This window comes from Zootoca vivipara, chromosome 2, assembly GCF_963506605.1.
Source record: "Zootoca vivipara chromosome 2, rZooViv1.1, whole genome shotgun sequence".
NCBI lineage: Eukaryota > Metazoa > Chordata > Lepidosauria > Squamata > Lacertidae > Zootoca > Zootoca vivipara.
Genome location: NC_083277.1, coordinates 23403176 through 23422379, shown reverse-complemented (window position 1 = coordinate 23422379; position 19204 = coordinate 23403176). Strand labels below are relative to the sequence as shown.

Genomic DNA, 19204 nt, shown 5'->3' with positions numbered 1-19204 from the left:
TACAACTCCCATTGTCTTTAACCATCTAGCCCAGTGGTTCCCAACAGGTGGTCCGGGGACCCCCAGGGGTCCGCGAGCTATGCCAGAGGGGTCCGCAAGATGCTATTAGAATAAAAAATATATTAAATATATTTCGTATGATAACAGATTTTTTGTTTTGGCCGCTTCCTGCATGAGCAGAGTCTAGCGCAAAACTAGAATTAGATAGAGGCAGTAGTTCTGCTGTATGCCGTTAGGTGGCGCTTTACAAACACTACTGTTTTGCAAAGAGGCAGCGTGCGCATTCTACTAACGCTCACCTCCCCAAGATGCTTTGCGCGCGTCGGCTTCATTTGTGCGCTACTGCGCAGGTACCCTGTCTTCTCCATTCCCCTCCCTCCTCCCTGGCGCGCGCTGCCTCTTTGTAAAACAGTAGTGTTTGTAAACAAAGCGTTGTTTTTCGCGGAAGCTACAGTTCGCGTATTTAAAAATGGACCGTTGGTTAAAAAGTGGTTCGTTAAAACGACAAAGGCCTACAGATGAAGAGAAAGAACTGTAAAAAACGTATAAATATAAAATATAAAAAGACTCTTAATTTGGCTCTCACTTTTTAATTTTAGGATTAGGAATTAATGGGGGTCCTTGTCACATTAGCGGCTCGATGAGGGGTCCTCGAGAAAATTTTGTTGGGAACCCCTGATCTAGCCATACTAGCTGAGGCTAATGGGGGATGTTGACAAAGAGCATGTTGGGGAAGGCTGAACTAGGCATTCACTCTTCTTATGCTCTCAAAATGTTCCCAGGGCCAAAAGGGACATGGCTAGACCCCCCACTGCAAGTGGGCAGGTTTCAAATACATATTTGTCTCTCAGCATTATACTAATACCATGAACTCTATGCACTTGTGAAGCTAGTGGGAGAACAACATATTAGCCGGTCAGCCCTACCAACAAGCTATTTATTTATTTCAATATTTGTACCCCATCTTTCTGTTTCAAAGTCCTAAACACCAGCTTTGGCACGAACCACAAGAGCTTGATTACATTTCAAAGCTTATTTCTCATGTGTTACATCCACATATCTCTTCAAAGGCATGTTGGCAGAAATAAATATCGGGGGAAAGGGGGAAACTCTTTGATAAGGAGAGCATTTAATCTTAAGCCAGTCATGGGGGTTGGGGGGGGGAAACAACAATAAAGGGGACTCCTGAGATATGCAGGTGAAAAAGACTCAGGTGGGTCAAACTCCTTTCACATCTGCTACTTGGATCAGAGATCACACTTGCTTGCTCTGCCAAGTGTTTCTGTGTCTACCATGAGACTGCTTTGGGAGTCATACAAAGGTTTTCTTTTCCAAAGAAAAGGAGCTACGGTGGTGGGCCTGAGATCAATTTGTGCATAAACAGCTTGCTGTGTTTCCTCCTTGAGTGTTGATAAAGGGGTTACCCTTCCCTAGTGCCACACAGAGGAAGCAAAGCTAAATGGGTGTGTGCGTGTGAATTGTTTGTGTGCAATGTGCGTTTATGGATCCTGATCCTACCCACTTTGGATTTTGGCTGCCCAGGCCAGTATGTGCTCCCTCTCCACTCTCCCCTTGAGACAATGCTGACCCCTGTGGGGTAGAAGAATGGGATCCTTCTGCAATGCAGTCACCAGATCAACCTCAATGTGGTTTATTGTGGCACTGAACCATGGACTACAAAAATGGCCAGGGATTGTACCATCCTGTGGACCTGCTCTCCCAGTAGTGACATGGAAGCATGGCAAAATTCACGCAAAGGAGATGCAGCAAAAGTTGACACCTTCTGCCAGGCAAATCCAGTTGCGTTCCAGTGATGTGATACTGACCTTGCTCAGCCCTGTCCATAATAAATGTTGGGCTTAACTAGGTCAGAGTTTTGCATTTGAACAGCAACTTGTTGTATTAACTGTTCTACACTTTTCTAGAAGAGCTGCCCAGGGCTGATCAAGCAATGGCAACATGATTTATTCAGAGGTGGGGATTGTAAAAAGCATAAAAGTGACTCAGATGAATTCTGCTGCCTTTTTTTTTTTTAATAAAAGTTGCTCATGCCAATTCTGGCACACTGAACCTCCTGGTGAACACTGCAAAGTATGATTGGGAAGATGTAAAGACGTATTGACACTGACAGATGATGACACACACTGCAGATCTGCAATTGACCATGTCTCACTGCTATGCATATACCACATGCGGGCAACTTCAATACTTCGTGGTGCCTTCCAGATGTTGTTGAACTGCAACACCCACCAGCTGTAGCCAACATGGACAATGATTGGGGTGCTAGGAGTTGTAGTCCATCAACATCTGGAGGCTGATTACTTTTGTTTTATGGCACGCACCTCAGCGATTATCAGTGTACAAACAGTAGGTGTACAGCGCAGAAACAGAACACGGAGAAGCTGATAACACAGTGTTGAAGAAGGGAGGCAATTCAGATGTAAAGAACTCTAAAATCAGAAGCTGCTTCTCCCCCCCCCCCCACCTTGTGTTTTATGGGGATAAATTGCTTAGAACTGGAAGTAGTTGCAGTACCTGCCTGAGGGCAGGAAAACATGGAAGAAACCTTGCAAGCGTTCCTCTTTATCCCAACACTGCTAGGATGTTTGGCATACAGTGTATTTTTCTTCAATAGCCTTTTCTATAGTACTTCTGGTAAAAGAAAAGTTTCTGCAACATTAGGATTCTAGGAAACTAATTCTTGGAGACGAAGAAAAAAAGAAAAAATCCAACAGCAGCAAATTCTGCATTGATTTTTTATGTTGACATTTCTCTATCATCATTACTAAGCTGGTGACAGTGTGAAGGGCACAATTATTTATGTTCCATCAAATTAGCCTGTAATTCAAATCCCTGACGATATCTCCTGCCTAGATAGTTTATACTCCTGCAGAATGTTGTTTCTGACATTACACATCTTTGCTAATCACCGGAAGGACACGGGAAAGTGAGAAAACTTTGACATGAGGAGATGGCTGCAAGATTTTCACCATCTGCTGGTGCCGGCAAGGATTTCATGCACGCTCTGATTAAAGGCATGCTATATAAACAGCACAGGGATGAGGCTGTTTATTCCAGACTTGGGAAACCTGAGTCCATCTCCCATCAGCACCAGTCAAAATGCTCAATGGTCAGAGATGATGGTAGATGTAGCAACTGGAGGGTCACAGGTTCTTTAAAGTTTAAGATGTTCGGAGAAGGGAGTTTTTGACAGCTGTGGCTTCCACTGTCACCACAAAATGGTAACATGGCAACTAAGGTGAGAAGTAAGGCCAAGAAGCAAGAGATTGGCGCAGCAAGGGGAGCTGAATTTCCCATGCTGCTTTGAGCTAACTAACCAACACCTTAGCTGCAAGCTTATCCATTTATTATAGAACTTATTTGAGCAACAGCACTGTGTCACAGAGTTCCACCATCAGCCAAGTGAAGGAACAAAGATTTTTTTGCTTTGGCAAACAAGGATGATGCATCCTGCCCTGTTTATACCTCCACCCTCCCCAAAAGCCTTCAACACCCCCGTTATGTTGGACGGAGTTGAGAATTTCGTTCTTTCTCATTTTCAGATTCTCATGGGGAGGCAGGTTTCCCCCAACACATCTGCTCATTTTCCCCACTTGAAATGTGAACCCCTGTTGAGAAGGAAGCAAAATATAGGTACATCTCTTGCCCACCTAGATTGTGTGGTGTGCAGGACTGAAAAAATCATTATTACGTGGGGAGGGAAAGGCATGCCAGGGAATGATATCGCAATGTACCAGACAATATTCTATTTTTGAGGGGATGAAGTGTACCTGCAAGATACAGGTATGATTAGGCACCAGCAGGTATTCCAGTTTCAATCATCTTTGAGGGGGTTGAGACCTTGGAATACAGAGCAGGTAGGATGAAAGACTACAAAATATTCTGGGTCACTTAAATGCTAGGTTTGACTGCAGTGTCAAATTACATAATCACCACAATAGCCCAATTCACTCTTTCGTTCTTTCCTTCTTTCTTTCTTTTTGGTGCGCTAGAGTCTTCTGTTGCCCAGTGGGAGCTAGATAATAACATCTATTTCTGCAGAAAACAACATGGTTTTCATCTCAGTGTGTAGTTTTTACTTCGCAGCTGAAGACTACAATTTATAAATGGCAACAAGCGTATGGAAAATTCCTTAAATGAAGGACTTCGTGGTGTGTTATTGTTTAACCCCTATTTTTCACTTTCTCTAGATTTATTGGCATTCACAGCTGCAACATTAAATGACTCTGAAAGCAGAGCAATTAATCCAGAATCCTATTTGTTTTAATCTAACACTGTCAACTGGTTTTAGGTTTCCAGTCAAGAGAAAAAAAATGTTTGTTAAGCTCCACAGCTCTAGCTAATGTCTAAAGACAATCCCCTAGAAAAAGGTGTGGAGATGTTTTATAGACTGAACAGAGATTTATTAGGGTACCTAACTCTGCTTCTGCAGATGCCTTGTGAATTATAATGAGATTATTAAAACTTTTACAAATCATTACATTAAAAATCTGACATGGCTGCTTTTGAAATTAGACCGCTTCTCTGTAATTGCTAATGGTGCATTACTGGTGATAAGGCCTCGAAAAAATTTCTCAATAAAAACTTCTTCAAAAATTTAAGATGTATTTATTTCACTACCCCGTTATAAATTCAAGGATAATAGGTTTATGTGCATCAGAATAGCTGAACGATCACATTTATGTCAGTGATAGAAGACGTTCTCTTGCTGCAAACTTTAATTAATTTCCACACATAGTTAATTTTCTGTTTCATTATCATCTCCCTAAATTTGAAAGACAAACAATTTATAAACAAACAGAAAACTTTTAGAGGGGGAATGAACTTCCAAGCAAACAGAAAATTAGCTGCAAGAATAAAAGGACAACCAAAGTAGAAATCATCTATTGACTGGCTTGCTTTTAAAGAACAATTTATAATAAATGTATTTCAAAGTTCCAACTAAAAAAGACACTTTTTTTTTTTAAAAAAAGAGGATGTCAGTCCAAACCTATTTCCAGGTAACAAATGACTTTGGGCTTCATACAAACCAAATAATAGCTTCAGTGCCCTTAAACATCAGTGGATGAAAAATATACACCTCAACATGTCCTTTGAAAGGGTGACCCATTCCATTAAGGGCAATATTCCAGGCCTTCTACTCTTCCCAGCAAAAGGTAAATTTAAGCAGCTACTTACCATGATGTACGACACCCTTCAACCCGTGGATAATAGGCTCCAATGCAGGATTGTCCCTCTGATTGACCTACATGTAAATAATACATGATTGGTTAAATCTATTCTGGCATCAGGCAGAAGAAGAGTCTCAATTTAATCTTCCAAAGGAGATGAAAGATGCTATCTAGGAAGCTGCTTAGTCTTTATATTTAAAACAGGTCTTCACCAAACAATGAGCACTTAGGATTTATAATATAATAAAATAGGTGACAGAGACTAAATCACAAGAAAGTCTTCAGAAGGCATTAACACATTAGAAATATCATCATAACCTGGGAAAGGAACGAAGAGTTGATAGCTCTACACTTGCTTCTTTCACTGCCACAGATAAAAATGTCTTAGATAAATATAGAAATATCAAGTGATCAAAGAACAGCCACTTTTTCTAGGCAAGAGACTTAAAGGCATAAAAACATGGAGGTCAACTGAAGTCAACGGAGTTCTTCTGAATTGCAAGTGGGGTGCACTAGTCCTTGATAGAACGGAATACTTTTACTCTGCAGATTTTAAAAATGCATTTATTGTGTCATTTATATGCCACCTTTGTGCCCAGGTGCCCAAGGCCATTTACAAGGTTAAATTGCTAAAACAAATAAATGCCATAAAGAGTCAAGCTAGCCTTGTAGAGTTAGAGAAGGGACAGTTCAACTGGGGCAGGCCCTGATGTTGTCTTTGCCTCCCTCCCCCATTCTCATCTTCCTTCCCAGGGGGCAGGTGGTGTCTGCTGGCCCTGTGGGGTGGAGGGGATAATCTGACTGGGGCAGATGAATGCCTGGAAAAGGTCGAAGAATCATCTGCAACATGGCAATTTCAGAGACAATTAATTTCTATGTTTGATTTTTGTAGCAGAGGGTTTACATACATCGCTCGGCACTTGCAAATGTCAACGACCAGTCCATGGCCTGTGGCGATGGTGCTGTAAACCACACAGAAAAGGTTCCTACACCTTCGCATCCAAACTATAAGACCATCTTATTTCACATTTTAACCTTCCACTACAACGTTTGCCAAATGCCCCCAGGAGGTACATGTGAAAAATGACTGTTAGCATGTGCATCTGCCAAGAAATCCAATTATTTGGGTGTATGAGTTAATGGTCAAGTCTGAAAAGGTGCCCTAGCTCCAATCTATAGGATGGCCCCCAATCAAGTTCCCATACAAACAGGAATTCTCATTAATTTCAATTGAGGGGATTGCTCGTAAACACAAAGGGATTTGTGGATACATTGTGCTCACAATGGGGGAAAGCTGGTTTTTACTTAGAAACCCTGCTTTCCTCTCCTCCTTCTGCAGACTCATTAGCATTCCACAGGAGATTCCTTGGGGGCGGGAGGGAATGCCTGTTGTATCTACACACTATGGGAAGGCATTCAGGGCTGCTTGTGGGTTAATTAAAAATTAACACAATTATGACAAACTGATGCAAGCCGGATAAAAATTAACACAATTATGATAATGCAAACTGGATAAATCTAAATAATTGTACTCGCTTTACTTTCAGAAAGCGTTCAGAGGAGCCTGAACAGACCTTCCACAGAATGCATTGGCCACAGTGGGTCAAATAAATACAGCGGTACCTCTACTTACAAATTTAATGCGTTCCGAACGCACACATTCGTAAGTCAAAAAAAATTGTAAGTCGAATCCCATAGGAATGCATTGGGAGGAAAAATCCGTAAGTCGAAGCAACCTTATCTAAAAATTCGTAAGTAGAAAAATCCTATCTAAACCGCATCCAAGATGGCGGACGGAGCTCCGTTTGTAAGTAGAAACATTCGTAAGTAGAGGTACCACTGTAGTGCAAAAACATGTCTGCAACTAAGTGCCTTCAGGAGAAGGAGTTTTGAACCCATGATCTACCCTTTGGCTTTCTCACTATAACTTGAAGGGAATCCAGACCTAGGTTAAGAGGGCGGGCTGTAGCTCAGCAGCAGAGCATCTGCTTTGCATGCAGAAGGTCCCAGGTTCAATTCCCCGCATCTCTGGGAGAGACTCCCTGGAGAGCTGCTGTCGATCGGTATGATCAACAATGAGCTAGACGAGCCAAAGATCTGACTCGGTGTAAGGCAGTGCCCTATGGTCCTGGAAACATCCCAAAGTTACGTGCCTTGATATAATGGACAATTGTGGGTGAGGCAATGGTTAAACCCTGGTTCCAGAAATTTTGCTGTGCATAAGATGTGTAATATGTAGCTCAGTCACAAGGACTTGTACTCTTGACTACTTGTTATGTTTTCAGGCGCCAGAGTTTATGGGGCACCCATAATTCATGGAATTAGTAAAAGTTAGGATTAATCAAGGTTTGATTGAGTTTAGAATAACATACCAGCCCAGCTTGATGTATCTGCCTGTGGCTATGCCATTAAGAAACAAAGCTGGAATGGCCAGTCGGTAACCCATCAATAGAAGCCACCCATAAGGCAGAAGAAGTCCTTGCTGGGCACAGAGCAGGAGGTTGGCAGCATTACAGTGGGCGATGATGTAAGCAGAAGGGGAATAATAATAATAATAATAATAATAATAATAATAATAATAATAATAATAATAATAATTTATTATTTATACCCCGCCCATCTGGCTGGGTTTCCCCCAGCTACTCTGGGCGGCTTCCAACAGAAAAATGAAACACAATAATCTATTAAACATTAAAAGCCTCCCAAAACAGGGCTGCCACAGATGTCTTCTAAAAGTCTGGTAGCTGTTTTTCTCTTTGACATCTGGTAGGAGGGCGTTCCACAGGGCGGGCGCCACTACCGAAAAAGCCCCCTGCCTGGTTCCCTTCAATTTGGCTTCTCGCAACGAGGGAACCGCCAGAAGGCCCTCGGCACTGGACCTCAGTGTCTGGGCAGAACGATGGGGGTGGAGATGCTCCTTCAGGTATCCTGGATCGAGGCCATTTAGGGCTTTTAAAGGTCAGCACCAACACTTTGAACTGTGCTCGGAAACATACTGGGAGCCAGTGTAGATCTTTCAAGACCGGTGTTATGTGGTCTTGGCGGCCGCTCCCAGTCACCAGTCTAGCTGCCGCATTCTGGGTTAGGTGTAGTTTCCGGGTCACCTTCAAAGGTAGCCCCACGTAGAGTGCATTGCAGTAGTCCAAGCAGGAGATAACTAACCAAGCGGGAGTAGTCTAAGTGGGAGATAAACTAAGCGGGGAAGTTGTATTTGGCAAGGGTTTCAGGGAAGGAGGAGGAGGCGGGCAGAAGTCATGTGGGCTGGCTGGAGCAGGCTGCAACCAAGGGACAGGAGGATGGCTGGTTTCTCTGTTTGCAGACCTAAGCCTACTGTTCCTAAGAGAGGAGCAAAGAATCTCATTGAGATGTGCATGCTGGAAATCCCTCCACTGTATAAATGTGTAAATAAAACCATTTATAATAAAGACACCATAGTCTCTGTTGTGCTTCATTCCAAAGGAAACACAAGCCCTGGGTGAGTGCCTGGAACACCCTGGGAATCTTGCCATCGCCCAGCAGAGATTGAAGGTGGCCTGTAACATACTGAATGTTCAAGGATGCCACTGATTTTACTGATTCTTCCTCTTTATGTCCATGGCAGATGGCAGAAAAGAGAATTAGAGCTAGTCTCGGACACAGCTTACAACTAGTCTAGTGGCTTTCTGTGGCTCGCACACTCACTTTCCTGACTCCAAAAAGTGTTTTTTGCACTTCTGATGTGTGGCAGACCTATACAAAGAAAAGGCATGGGAATGAAGTCAGAGAGAAATGAATAACCATAGCTGGGTGTGTTGCAAATAAATCCACTGAAAGTAAGAGGTAGGCTTGCCTTTTGGGTACAGGACCAACATCTTAACAGTTGATATAGAATCACACTGTGAAAGAGTTCCATGATTACAGCTGCACTAGGTAGCAGGAGGCTTTTTTGCAGAATGATGGTGCACACTCCTTATGATTCCTCGTGCCCAGGAAATATTGCAGAAGCCAGTTTTGCCTGCATCAGTTGTCCCATTCAGTGCTTTTGCTTTTAACTGCAATGCCACAACAGCCAGAAAACCATCATGGCTCTAGGTATGGGTAGAACAAAAATTTGTTTGGTCCACGTTTTTAAGTTGTCCTCCTTGTTGTTCTTCTGCAGACAGAAGACCGTTTTATTTTCAGCAGGCCTTTGGGAACTGACTGGTCTTTTTAAGGAAAGGGCTTTATATGGTGCTGTGGTGCATTTGTTGCTTTTGTTCTCGATTTATTTTTATATCGTTTTAATTTTATCAGGCTTAAAGCTGATCTGCTGTAAGTTTTTAGTTTTTCTGTATTTCATCTGTGGTTTGTATTTTTATCCGTAAGCCGCCTTGAGTCCCAGTTTGAGGAAAAGGTGGGCTATAAATAAATATAATAGCAATACCATAGGTATTTAAATATGCATTTCGTGATAAAATACACATTTAAGAATGCATCTTTAAATACTAATTTTCGTACTCGCTTAATTTTTATTTTGAAAATTAATGCAGAACAAACTTATGAATAAACACATGTGGAAAATTGACACAGACTGGAAACAGACTGATCCATCTATCTCTAGTTCTGAGAGAGCTTGTGTGGAGAAGGCAGCTGGGATCCCTCCCCCCTCCCCCCGGTTCAATAAAGAATACATTAAAAAACTATTACAACACAAAGCTTTTTTTCTTCTTGATCCACTACTTGTTTCATATTCACTCATCACTACGAGGAGCCAACTGCACATTTGACATATGCAGTAGCCATCGCACATAAAAAGATCATTCATTCACCGAGCGTTACTCCTTGCTCAGCAAATCTGCTCAAGGGTGGAACTGCAACCATCTAGCCATCCACAAGAACGCGGCTTTTAGCATTCAAAAAGAAAAGAAAAAGATTCTCAGGAAAAAACGGGCAGAACATTTGCATGTATCATTTATAATTGAACAGTGCCTGTAATAATCCCCCTTGATGGAGACAAGTAAGGAACTACCACACTCAGTGCAGTGGGAAAAAAATAAATAAACACAGCCTTGCAGTTTCAGTGTACTATTTCCAATGCTAATAGGGCTTTCTCACCTTAGGGTAAATGGTACAAAGGTAAATCAAACCAGTAAAATCTCTTTGTTTATCACTCCCCCTGTGCTATTTCTGTTCCCCAATGAACACACAGTCCTAGGCAGAGTGAGCGGCTAGCGTTTAATGTGCTGTCCATAAGCTTTAATTAGCTTGTGTTTAAGTAAACAAAGTTACCGGTCCAGTCACGCTTCCAGACGTAAATCTTCCCTTTCAGCAGAGTTTTTTTTAGCACAGCGGCAAAGAGTAAGGTGAGTCAGCAAGAGTTAATTCAGGAACTCTGGAGCAGGTTGCAAACTCAAAAGGCTTTATTTAGAAAACATAGCCAGGAGATAAGGCAGACATTCTTCATCTCTGGCCAAGTAAAAAACTTAAACAAAACTGTGCCTCAGTGTACAAACTTCAGGCATCACTCCTACACACAGCAACCAAAACTAAGAGATAACACTACTGAGAGAAAAAACGCTCCTAAGAGAGAGAACACATCAAGGAACTGACTATTTATACAGGCTGTCTTACATTCCCGGATGCTTAATTAGGTTCAGCTGCTCAGTGTTTAGAGCGACTAGTATAACTTAACCCTTTAATACCAACACCCCCTCTCGCTCGTGACACTGAGCTGTAACAAACTTAATTCAAATTCAGACCTGAACAGAAATCTTGATGTGATTGCAAACTTAATGCTTTTGTAAAACCATCTGCGAGATTATCTTTACTCGGGCAGTACTGTAGCTTCACCAAACCTTGTTTTACACTTTGATAAACGTTTTGATAACGGATGTCAAGATGTTTCGTATGTGCCTTGAATTGTCCTGATTCAGCTAATCTAATGCAAGGTTGATTATCTTCCCATATTCTGATGGGTAAAGGACATTCCCCAAACAATTCCTGAACCAGTTGTTTATAGAACTCAAGTTCTCTGCAAACATCAGACACTGCATTGAATTCCGATTCAGTGGAACTTAAAGCTAAGAGTGATTGCTTTCGCGATCTCCAACCAATTAATGCAGCTCCAAATTTTATAGCCATTCCTGAAACTGATTTTCTATCTTGTCCAGCATCTGCCCAACTGCTGTCAGCCCAGCATTCAAATTCTGTGCTGCCCTCTGCTGACAGTTTTAGGCAAAGACTTTTGGTAGTTTGGAGATATCGCAACACTCTTTTTACTCCTTGCCAAGCATGAGTGGATGGTTTTTCAGCTTGTCTACATAACATATTCACAGCGTACGTAATGTCAGGCCGAGTCCACTGTGCAATGTGGAGTAGACTGCCTATTGCTGACTGGTAAACCTCGGGGTTACTGAACTCTGCTTGTTGCTCGGCTTGAGCATCTTTTACATAACTTAGTTCCATTGGGGTTTTTACACCAGCACATTTATCCATTTTAAATCTTTCTAGTAATCGTTGGATTTTAGCCTCTTGGCTGAGCCAATAACTTCCTTTTTCATCTTGCTGTATTTTAACTCCTAGATACACGGATACAGTGCCTAGAGATTTTAGCTTAAACCTTTTCCCAAGTGTTGTGGCAAACTTTTGTGCACATTTATCATCCTTTCCACAGTACAATAGATCATCAACAAATATCAGAACCACTTCTTGCTTACAACCAGCACTTTTTAAGTACAGACATGCATCTGCCATGCTCTTCTTGAACCCCATGCTCTCTAGAGCATCAGATAAACAGACATTCCAGTTGCGGGCAGATTGTTTCAGCCCATAGATGGATTTGTGTAGACGCCAGACCTGGTTTGGCTTGTCTCCCTCAAAACCTGGCGGTGGCATCATATACACTTCCTCCTGTAAATCTGCATTCAAATAAGCCACATTGACATCAAAATGAAATAGCTTGTTTCCCTTCTTAGCTGAAGAAGTTAAAAGCATTCTTAATGTCTCTGACCTCGCAGTAGGGGCATAGATTTGGGAATAGTGTATGCCTTTGCGCTGCGAAAACCCTTTGGCAACTAGTCGGGCTTTGTATTGCAGCTCACCAGTGGTTGTGGGCTTTATACGATATACCCATCGACATCCCACTGCTTGTTGGCCTTTAGGAAGTTCAGTGGATGTAAACACACCGAGAGACTTCATAGAAGCCATCTCTTTCTCCATCGCTTCCTGCCACTTTGCAGCTTCTGAGCTTGAAAGCTGTTGTACCTCTGTGTAGCTTTCTGGCTCACATTGGGCTAAATTTACATATACACTTGTCACTTTAAACCTCTCTGGTGGTTTGCCCTTTGTGGTGCGTTTGGACCTACGCAATTCCACCTCTTGTTCCCCCTCTGACTGTTGGCTGTCAGAACCTTTCTCAGACTTTAAATCTGGATGCGCCTCTAGGGATAAAGACCTTCGTTTAGATAATTCCCTTGGGCTTGGCGTTGTTGGCGACCTGCTGCGCTTTTTCTGCCTGCTAGGTCTACCTGTGGGCGATGTCGGAGCACTCCTAGACTCAGGCTTCTCTGCCTTAGGAGATGTTCCTTGTGCATGGTCAGAGTCTACATCTGAACCCTGTGCACCATCATCTTGTTCTGGTTCACCAACCTCTGGATTTTCCTCTCCAGTGTGAGTTCCTAAATCATCCCTCAAAATATCGGGGTTACCATGCAAGCGAGTCCAACCGGACTGCTCACAAAATTCAGCGCTCCTGCTGATGACCACTTTGGTAGTATCCCCATCTGGATTCACGAACCTCCAAGCTTTAGAGCACGGTTCGTACCCACAGAAAATGAGTTTCTTTGCTCTTGGACCTCCCTTTCTCCTTAACGCTTTTGGAATGAGAACATAGGCTGGAGATCCAAACACCCTAAAGTAATTCACTTTGGGTTTCTTGCCATATAAAGCAAAATATGGCGTGGTGTCTATAACAGAATTATAAACGCGGTTCAAAACATGAGTGGCCGTCGTCCAAGCTTCCGCCCAATAACTCTGAGGTAGCTGCGCATCGTACAGCATAGAGTTTGCCAACTCCTGCAAAACTCTGTTTTTGCGTTCGGCTACGCCCCCTTCTTGGGGTGAGTAAGGGGTGGACAGACGATGCTTAATTCCCTTTTTCTTAAAGAAATTTTGCAGCACAGACCCGGTGAATTCCGTACCGCGGTCCGACTGAAAAGCAAGGACTCTAGTACCAAATTCAAGTTCTACTGCTTGAACCCAATTTTTAACTGTTTCAGCAGCATCCCCTTTTGTCTTAATTGGAAAACACCATGTGACCTTTGTCTTGTCATCTGAGAGACAAAGCGCAAACCTCGAACCTCCGAAGCTAGCGGTAGGCATCGGACCACATAAGTCCATATGCACAAGCTGAAACGCTTTGTCAGATTTCCTATCTGACCTGGGATAGCTGCACCTGTGAATTTTTGAACTTTTACAAGCAGTGCAATCCAAAAACTTTGTACATTTGTTTAGCTTACACCCTTCAGATAATTCAGGCTGTCTCTTAACGTATTGGAAGTTAATGTGTCCGAGACGCCTATGCCAAAAATGAACGCAATAATCATGAGTGGGAGAGTTTATACAGCCAGCTTGGACCTGTTCAACTGCATCAGAATTAGTCTCAAAGCTGTATAGTCCATTCTTGCACTCCACCTGTAAAAGAGACACACCATCCTTGGAAATAGTGCAAAACCCACTTTCAAACACAGTTTTAAACCCATCTCTGTCAAGTGTTGATACAGACAAAATACACCCTTTCATCCCCTCTAGCACATAGGCATCAATTTCTGTGTTCAAACAGCTCAGGAACACTGTGCCTACGGATCCTAGAGAACGTGTGGATGAATCAGCCATCTTGACAATTTTTGGAGTTTGAAGTTGCCTGCAATTTTTCAAACGAACACTAGATGGCGCCACCAGGTGATGGGATGCACCACTGTCTATAATCCACCGTTGATCACTCTTGCAGTCACGAGCTCCCCTTAAAGCCATAGCTGAAGCCATGTGCTGTGAGCTGTGGGCTTGGCCACGCCCTCCTCCTCGTCTCCGCCGTCCTCTGGAACTCCTTATCTGGTAACTAGGGGCAATGGCTTTGAAGTTGTCCTGGCCTGCATCACGTGGACAATTCCTAATTAAGTGGGAGGGAGAACCACAGCGGTAGCAGCGTCTAACTGCAAAGGCATTCACTGTGTTCTCAGGCTCTGCACCCCCACTCCTGGGCACAGCATAGCCTCCCCTTTCAGACAAGCCTTTTTCTCTTTGTCTCTTATCCTGTTCATCTGCAAGTCTAGATGAAATATATTCCAGCGTTAAGTCACTGGCTTTCATGCATTCCAGAGTCAGAGCAAGAGTCTGGTAACTTTTATCAAGGGAGGACAACAAAATATATGACTGCTGCTCCTGTGTAAAAGGAATGTTGAGTTGTCTTAATTGGTTAAAGACAGAGACCATCTTGGCAATGTGCTCTTTCACACATGCTCCCGGCTGCAGACGTAACTCAAACAGAGTCCTCGTGGCATGGATCCTGGCCCCAGCAGTGTTTCTGGAATTTAACCGCTCCAGGGTCGTCCAGACCTCATGCGTGGACTGTAACTCAGCTACATAAGGCATTTGTTCCTCGCCCACTGCTAACGTTAAAAGACCTTGAGCTTTACGATCACGTCTCTTTGCAGCTGCAGCTATAGCCCTGTCTGCTGCTGAAGCGTCTTCTGCAGCTTCTACAGGAGATGCCTGTGTACAGTCCCATACCTCTTTAGCTTGCAGCCAGACCCTCACCCTGGCCTTCCAGTCCTGCCAATTTTTCCCATTCAGCCTTGCAAAGGGGACTGTATAACTTTCCTGGGGCTCTGCCATCCTCCCTGGGGCTTAGGAAAAATACTCACACACTTGTAGACTGCTTGCTTGCTTCCCAGCTAATGAGGTGGCTCCTGCAGGCGTCTTCCAGCGAGTTCAAAACTGCGCAGTGCCTCTTTAAAACTTTCAGCACATTGCAGGACTCAAGCTGCTTTCTTTTGCTTTCCCCTTTGCTGGCAGCCTCTTCTTGGCTTCGCTCCAGTCCTTTCATAAATCACTCTGGACTTCAAACCTTATCTCTTTTCACGCACTGACCATAACCTGTCCATAAGCTTTAATTAGCTTGTGTTTAAGTAAACAAAGTTACCGGTCCAGTCACGCTTCCAGACGTAAATCTTCCCTTTCAGCAGAGTTTTTTTTAGCACAGCGGCAAAGAGTAAGGTGAGTCAGCAAGAGTTAATTCAGGAACTCTGGAGCAGGTTGCAAACTCAAAAGGCTTTATTTAGAAAACATAGCCAGGAGATAAGGCAGACATTCTTCATCTCTGGCCAAGTAAAAAACTTAAACAAAACTGTGCCTCAGTGTACAAACTTCAGGCATCACTCCTACACACAGCAACCAAAACTAAGAGATAACACTACTGAGAGAAAAAACGCTCCTAAGAGAGAGAACACATCAAGGAACTGACTATTTATACAGGCTGTCTTACATTCCCGGATGCTTAATTAGGTTCAGCTGCTCAGTGTTTAGAGCGACTAGTATAACTTAACCCTTTAATACCAACATGTGCTGACTGCAAACAGCACACCATTTACAACTCACAACTGCCGTATACCTTATTATGAGCTTAACTGGCCATATTATAATGTACACTGCAACGGAGGTTACGATGCATAATTTGGGAGAGATGCTTTGGGGAACTCAAAAGGTAGGGTAAGATTATCGCAGTGTGCATTTGATATGGATCGCAGGATATAGCACACTTGGGTTTCATTTGAGGCGTCGCGATCACGGGGCTGGAAGGATAGCTCCAATTCAGTGGCTGCCCCACTGGGATTAGAATCACAGGCCTTGTTCGCTCAAGTGCTAAACATGCCATAGTTTAAAAACAACACAGCCATTCAAAGCAAGCACAGGAAAGCTTCATGGAAAGGTCAGGTTTTTTCCTCTGGTGATGAAAAGCCATCAATTAGTGGGCCTGGTGCTCATATGCCAACATTGAGTGTCAGAATGGAGAAAGCCTGTCCCACTGTAAAAGATGGTAAAGGCAGCAGGGCCTTTTAGAATCCTAGAGTTGGAAGGAACTCCAAGGGTCTACAGATCTAAAGGCATAGGGAGGTAACAAATGAATGTCCTGGTTCTGGCAGGAAGCAGCAGTGACTCTGGTCTACCAAAACGCGGTGTTCTACCAAGTAACATAACATTCAAAAGAGCATGTTCTGACTTTCTGAGAATGGAGGAGGAGAAAGAAGAGCTACATGTGAGCTGCTTCTTTCAGTAACTCGGTTTTGGAAAGGGAAACAATCTTAAGAGCTGCAAAACAGATCTTGAGTTTCTTCCCATGCCAGCTGGAAGAGAAGGAGTCAGGCTGCGAGTTACTGAGGATGCATGGGCCTAAAAAAACAACCACCCAGATCTCTTGCTTTGGAGTAAAGCCAGTAGCAGTCTTGGAAACTGGGTGGTTTAAGGGAGACAAGGAGAAGGAGTCAGGAAGTAAGAGACGGCTCCTCACTCAGCCTTTCTGTTGGTGAAATGCTTTGCAAGGAAAGGGAGAAATGTTACAGCCTTCCAGATGATGTAGGACAGGCACCCCCCCAAACTGCGGCCCTCCAGATGTTTTGGCCTACAACTCCCATGATCCCTAGCTAACAGGACCAGTGGTCGGGGAAGATGGGAATTGTAGTCCAAAACATCTGGAGGGCCGAAGTTTGGGGATGCCTGATTTAGGAAAAGGAACTCCAAAACTGCAACAAGAGCCTTCAAAGGTAGTGCTAGCACACTGGCATTCTGGATGCCATTAATGGCAAAGGCCCACTGCAGTCCTCAAGAGTGAGGGGCCCTGTTGCCACATTGGTCATTAGGACTCAAGGTCCCACGTCACACAGGGAGCCTCCAATGCATAGAGCAGGCTTCAGAAGCTATTAGTGTTTTGTGTTGCTGTTTATTGGGAAACAGTAGAAATTCACACAGTGAATTACAATGTGGCAAGAGGGACACAACGAAGGGGGAAGCAATGGAGGTGGGCAGGGCAGGGCCAGTGAGCATGGTCCCACTCTCCACCTCACACCAGCACATGAAGCTGCCTTATACAGAATCACACCACTGTTCCATCTAGTTCAGTACTATCTACACCGGCTGGCGTTGACTCTCCAGGAGTTCACAGAGGAAGTCTCTCCCATCCCTACCTGAAAATGCTGAGGATTGAACTTGGGACCTTCTGCATGCAAAGCATGTGCCCCTCAGCCGTAGCCCTTCCCCTAATTCCACTGGAATCATAAGGAGCTGAACACACCACAGGGGCTACTGTGGTCCCTTGACTCTGAGGCTGAAAGAGATTGCCATTTTTGGAGCTGCAACCACATACTAATTACGCTGGGAACTGGTTGAGTTTAGGCTTTAGGAACTACATCCAATCTCCTCCTCCCAGTTCCCCATAGTTGTGGGAACTGCTTGGTTCACAGCAGTGCTATTTTTCTAGAAAAAGAGGTGCCGAAACTCACCACGATCATCTTCCTTGTTTTCTCTTACAATGACAATGGTGCTCACCTGAGAGGGACCGGAACAGAGTTCCGGTGAATTCCAGCTGAAAAAAAAGCCCTGGTTCACTGCATGGCGAGAGCCTATGACAAACCAGGTTCTTCGCTGGTTGGACATGAGATACATACTTCTCTCCCATTCCCACCCAAAAGATTCTGGCTGCTTTCAGAGCCATTAATCTGAAGCAATTGCTTTCAATCTCATTAAATGGGCTCCGGTACTGCATTACAAAGCATTTCAAAAGAGGCGAGTAATTCGCTGTCACCTAGTCTATCGAAATCTGAAATGGCGTGCATTCTGCACCAGAAAATGAATGGCTACAATTCTGTAATGCTTTTACTTAAGCCTTTCTTCTCAGAAGTGAATTATAATTTACTCCCTATGCAACATTTGGCCCTTGACGTGGAAACCAATAATCTTCAATCTTTCAAGTCTTACCCATCTGCTAAGTATAACAGCCAAGACAACTGGCATGCCAGGAATTGGATGAAGCCAGCTGCTTCTGCAGGATCTAAGCACTAATACTCAGTGACTATCCTTCGAGAACTCTGGGCTTACTTGATATTTTCCTGTGGTAGCAATTTAAAACATACCCAATGTATTTATTTGCTTGTTCATTTAAGCCTGCACTTCACCTTTCCTCCAAGGAGTTCAGCTCTGTGATTTACAGTCACAATAGGTGGGACTGAGAAGAAGTCACAACTTGCCCAGCTGGCCATCTAGGAGTATTATAGCACAACAGGGATGTGAAGCCACATCTTAAGAGCTACATTCACAATGAAGACTCTAGACCTTTGGCCACATAGGGTTTCTGTTCCAGATTCACAGAGAGGATGGCGACACGAGACAGTGAGCTATTTAACATGGCTAGAAGAACCGGATATCCAATTAATGCATGAACAAATTGGATGCAAAGTCTTGGAGCCAAAATAGTCACCCCTTTGATGCTAGCCTCAATTTTTCAGTACCCCACAGGATACCCTCCTCATATAGATCAGATGTGGGGAACATTGGGCCCTCCAGATGTTGCTGAACTACAGCTCCCATCAGTCCCAACAACACAACCCATGGCCAGCGATTGTGGTACTTGTAGTACAGCAATACCTGTCCTAGACTCTTAGATTATCCAGCATGGCAGGAGCTGAACAACTACAACTGATTTATAGGTATTGATTGATTGATTCACAGTGTGCATGGTGGACCCTCCAGGCCTTTCTCTTTCTCCAGTGATCAGGACTTTCCCTAAGGCCACACTCCACCTCAGGCCACAACCCCCACCAGCCCTGCTCTGTGCTCCTCTCAAAAGCTTTTCTCAGGCTAGAATGAAATGCCTTTTGCTTGTGTGGATGGAGAGATCTATGTATGTGTGAAACCTCTGCTGGAAGGTCGCTTACTGTACAAAGGTAACAGAAATTGATGTCCATTTCCCTGCCATCTTTTTTGCCTCTGGCCTGGCAAAAACCACT

At 43.7% G+C, this 19204-nt stretch overlaps 1 protein-coding gene across 3 annotated transcripts in view; it reads right to left on the bottom strand.

Annotated features, from left to right (window-relative positions):
* PTPRG (protein tyrosine phosphatase receptor type G) overlaps nucleotides 1-19204 on the bottom strand; it is a 584481-nt gene that overhangs the window by 144410 nt on the left and 420867 nt on the right. For all 3 annotated transcript variants that reach the window (XM_035106776.2, XM_035106775.2, XM_035106777.2), the window contains exon 6: nucleotides 5200-5266. In XM_035106776.2, the coding sequence (XP_034962667.2) occupies nucleotides 5200-5266 (67 nt within the window). The remainder of the gene's footprint in view (nucleotides 1-5199; nucleotides 5267-19204) is intronic.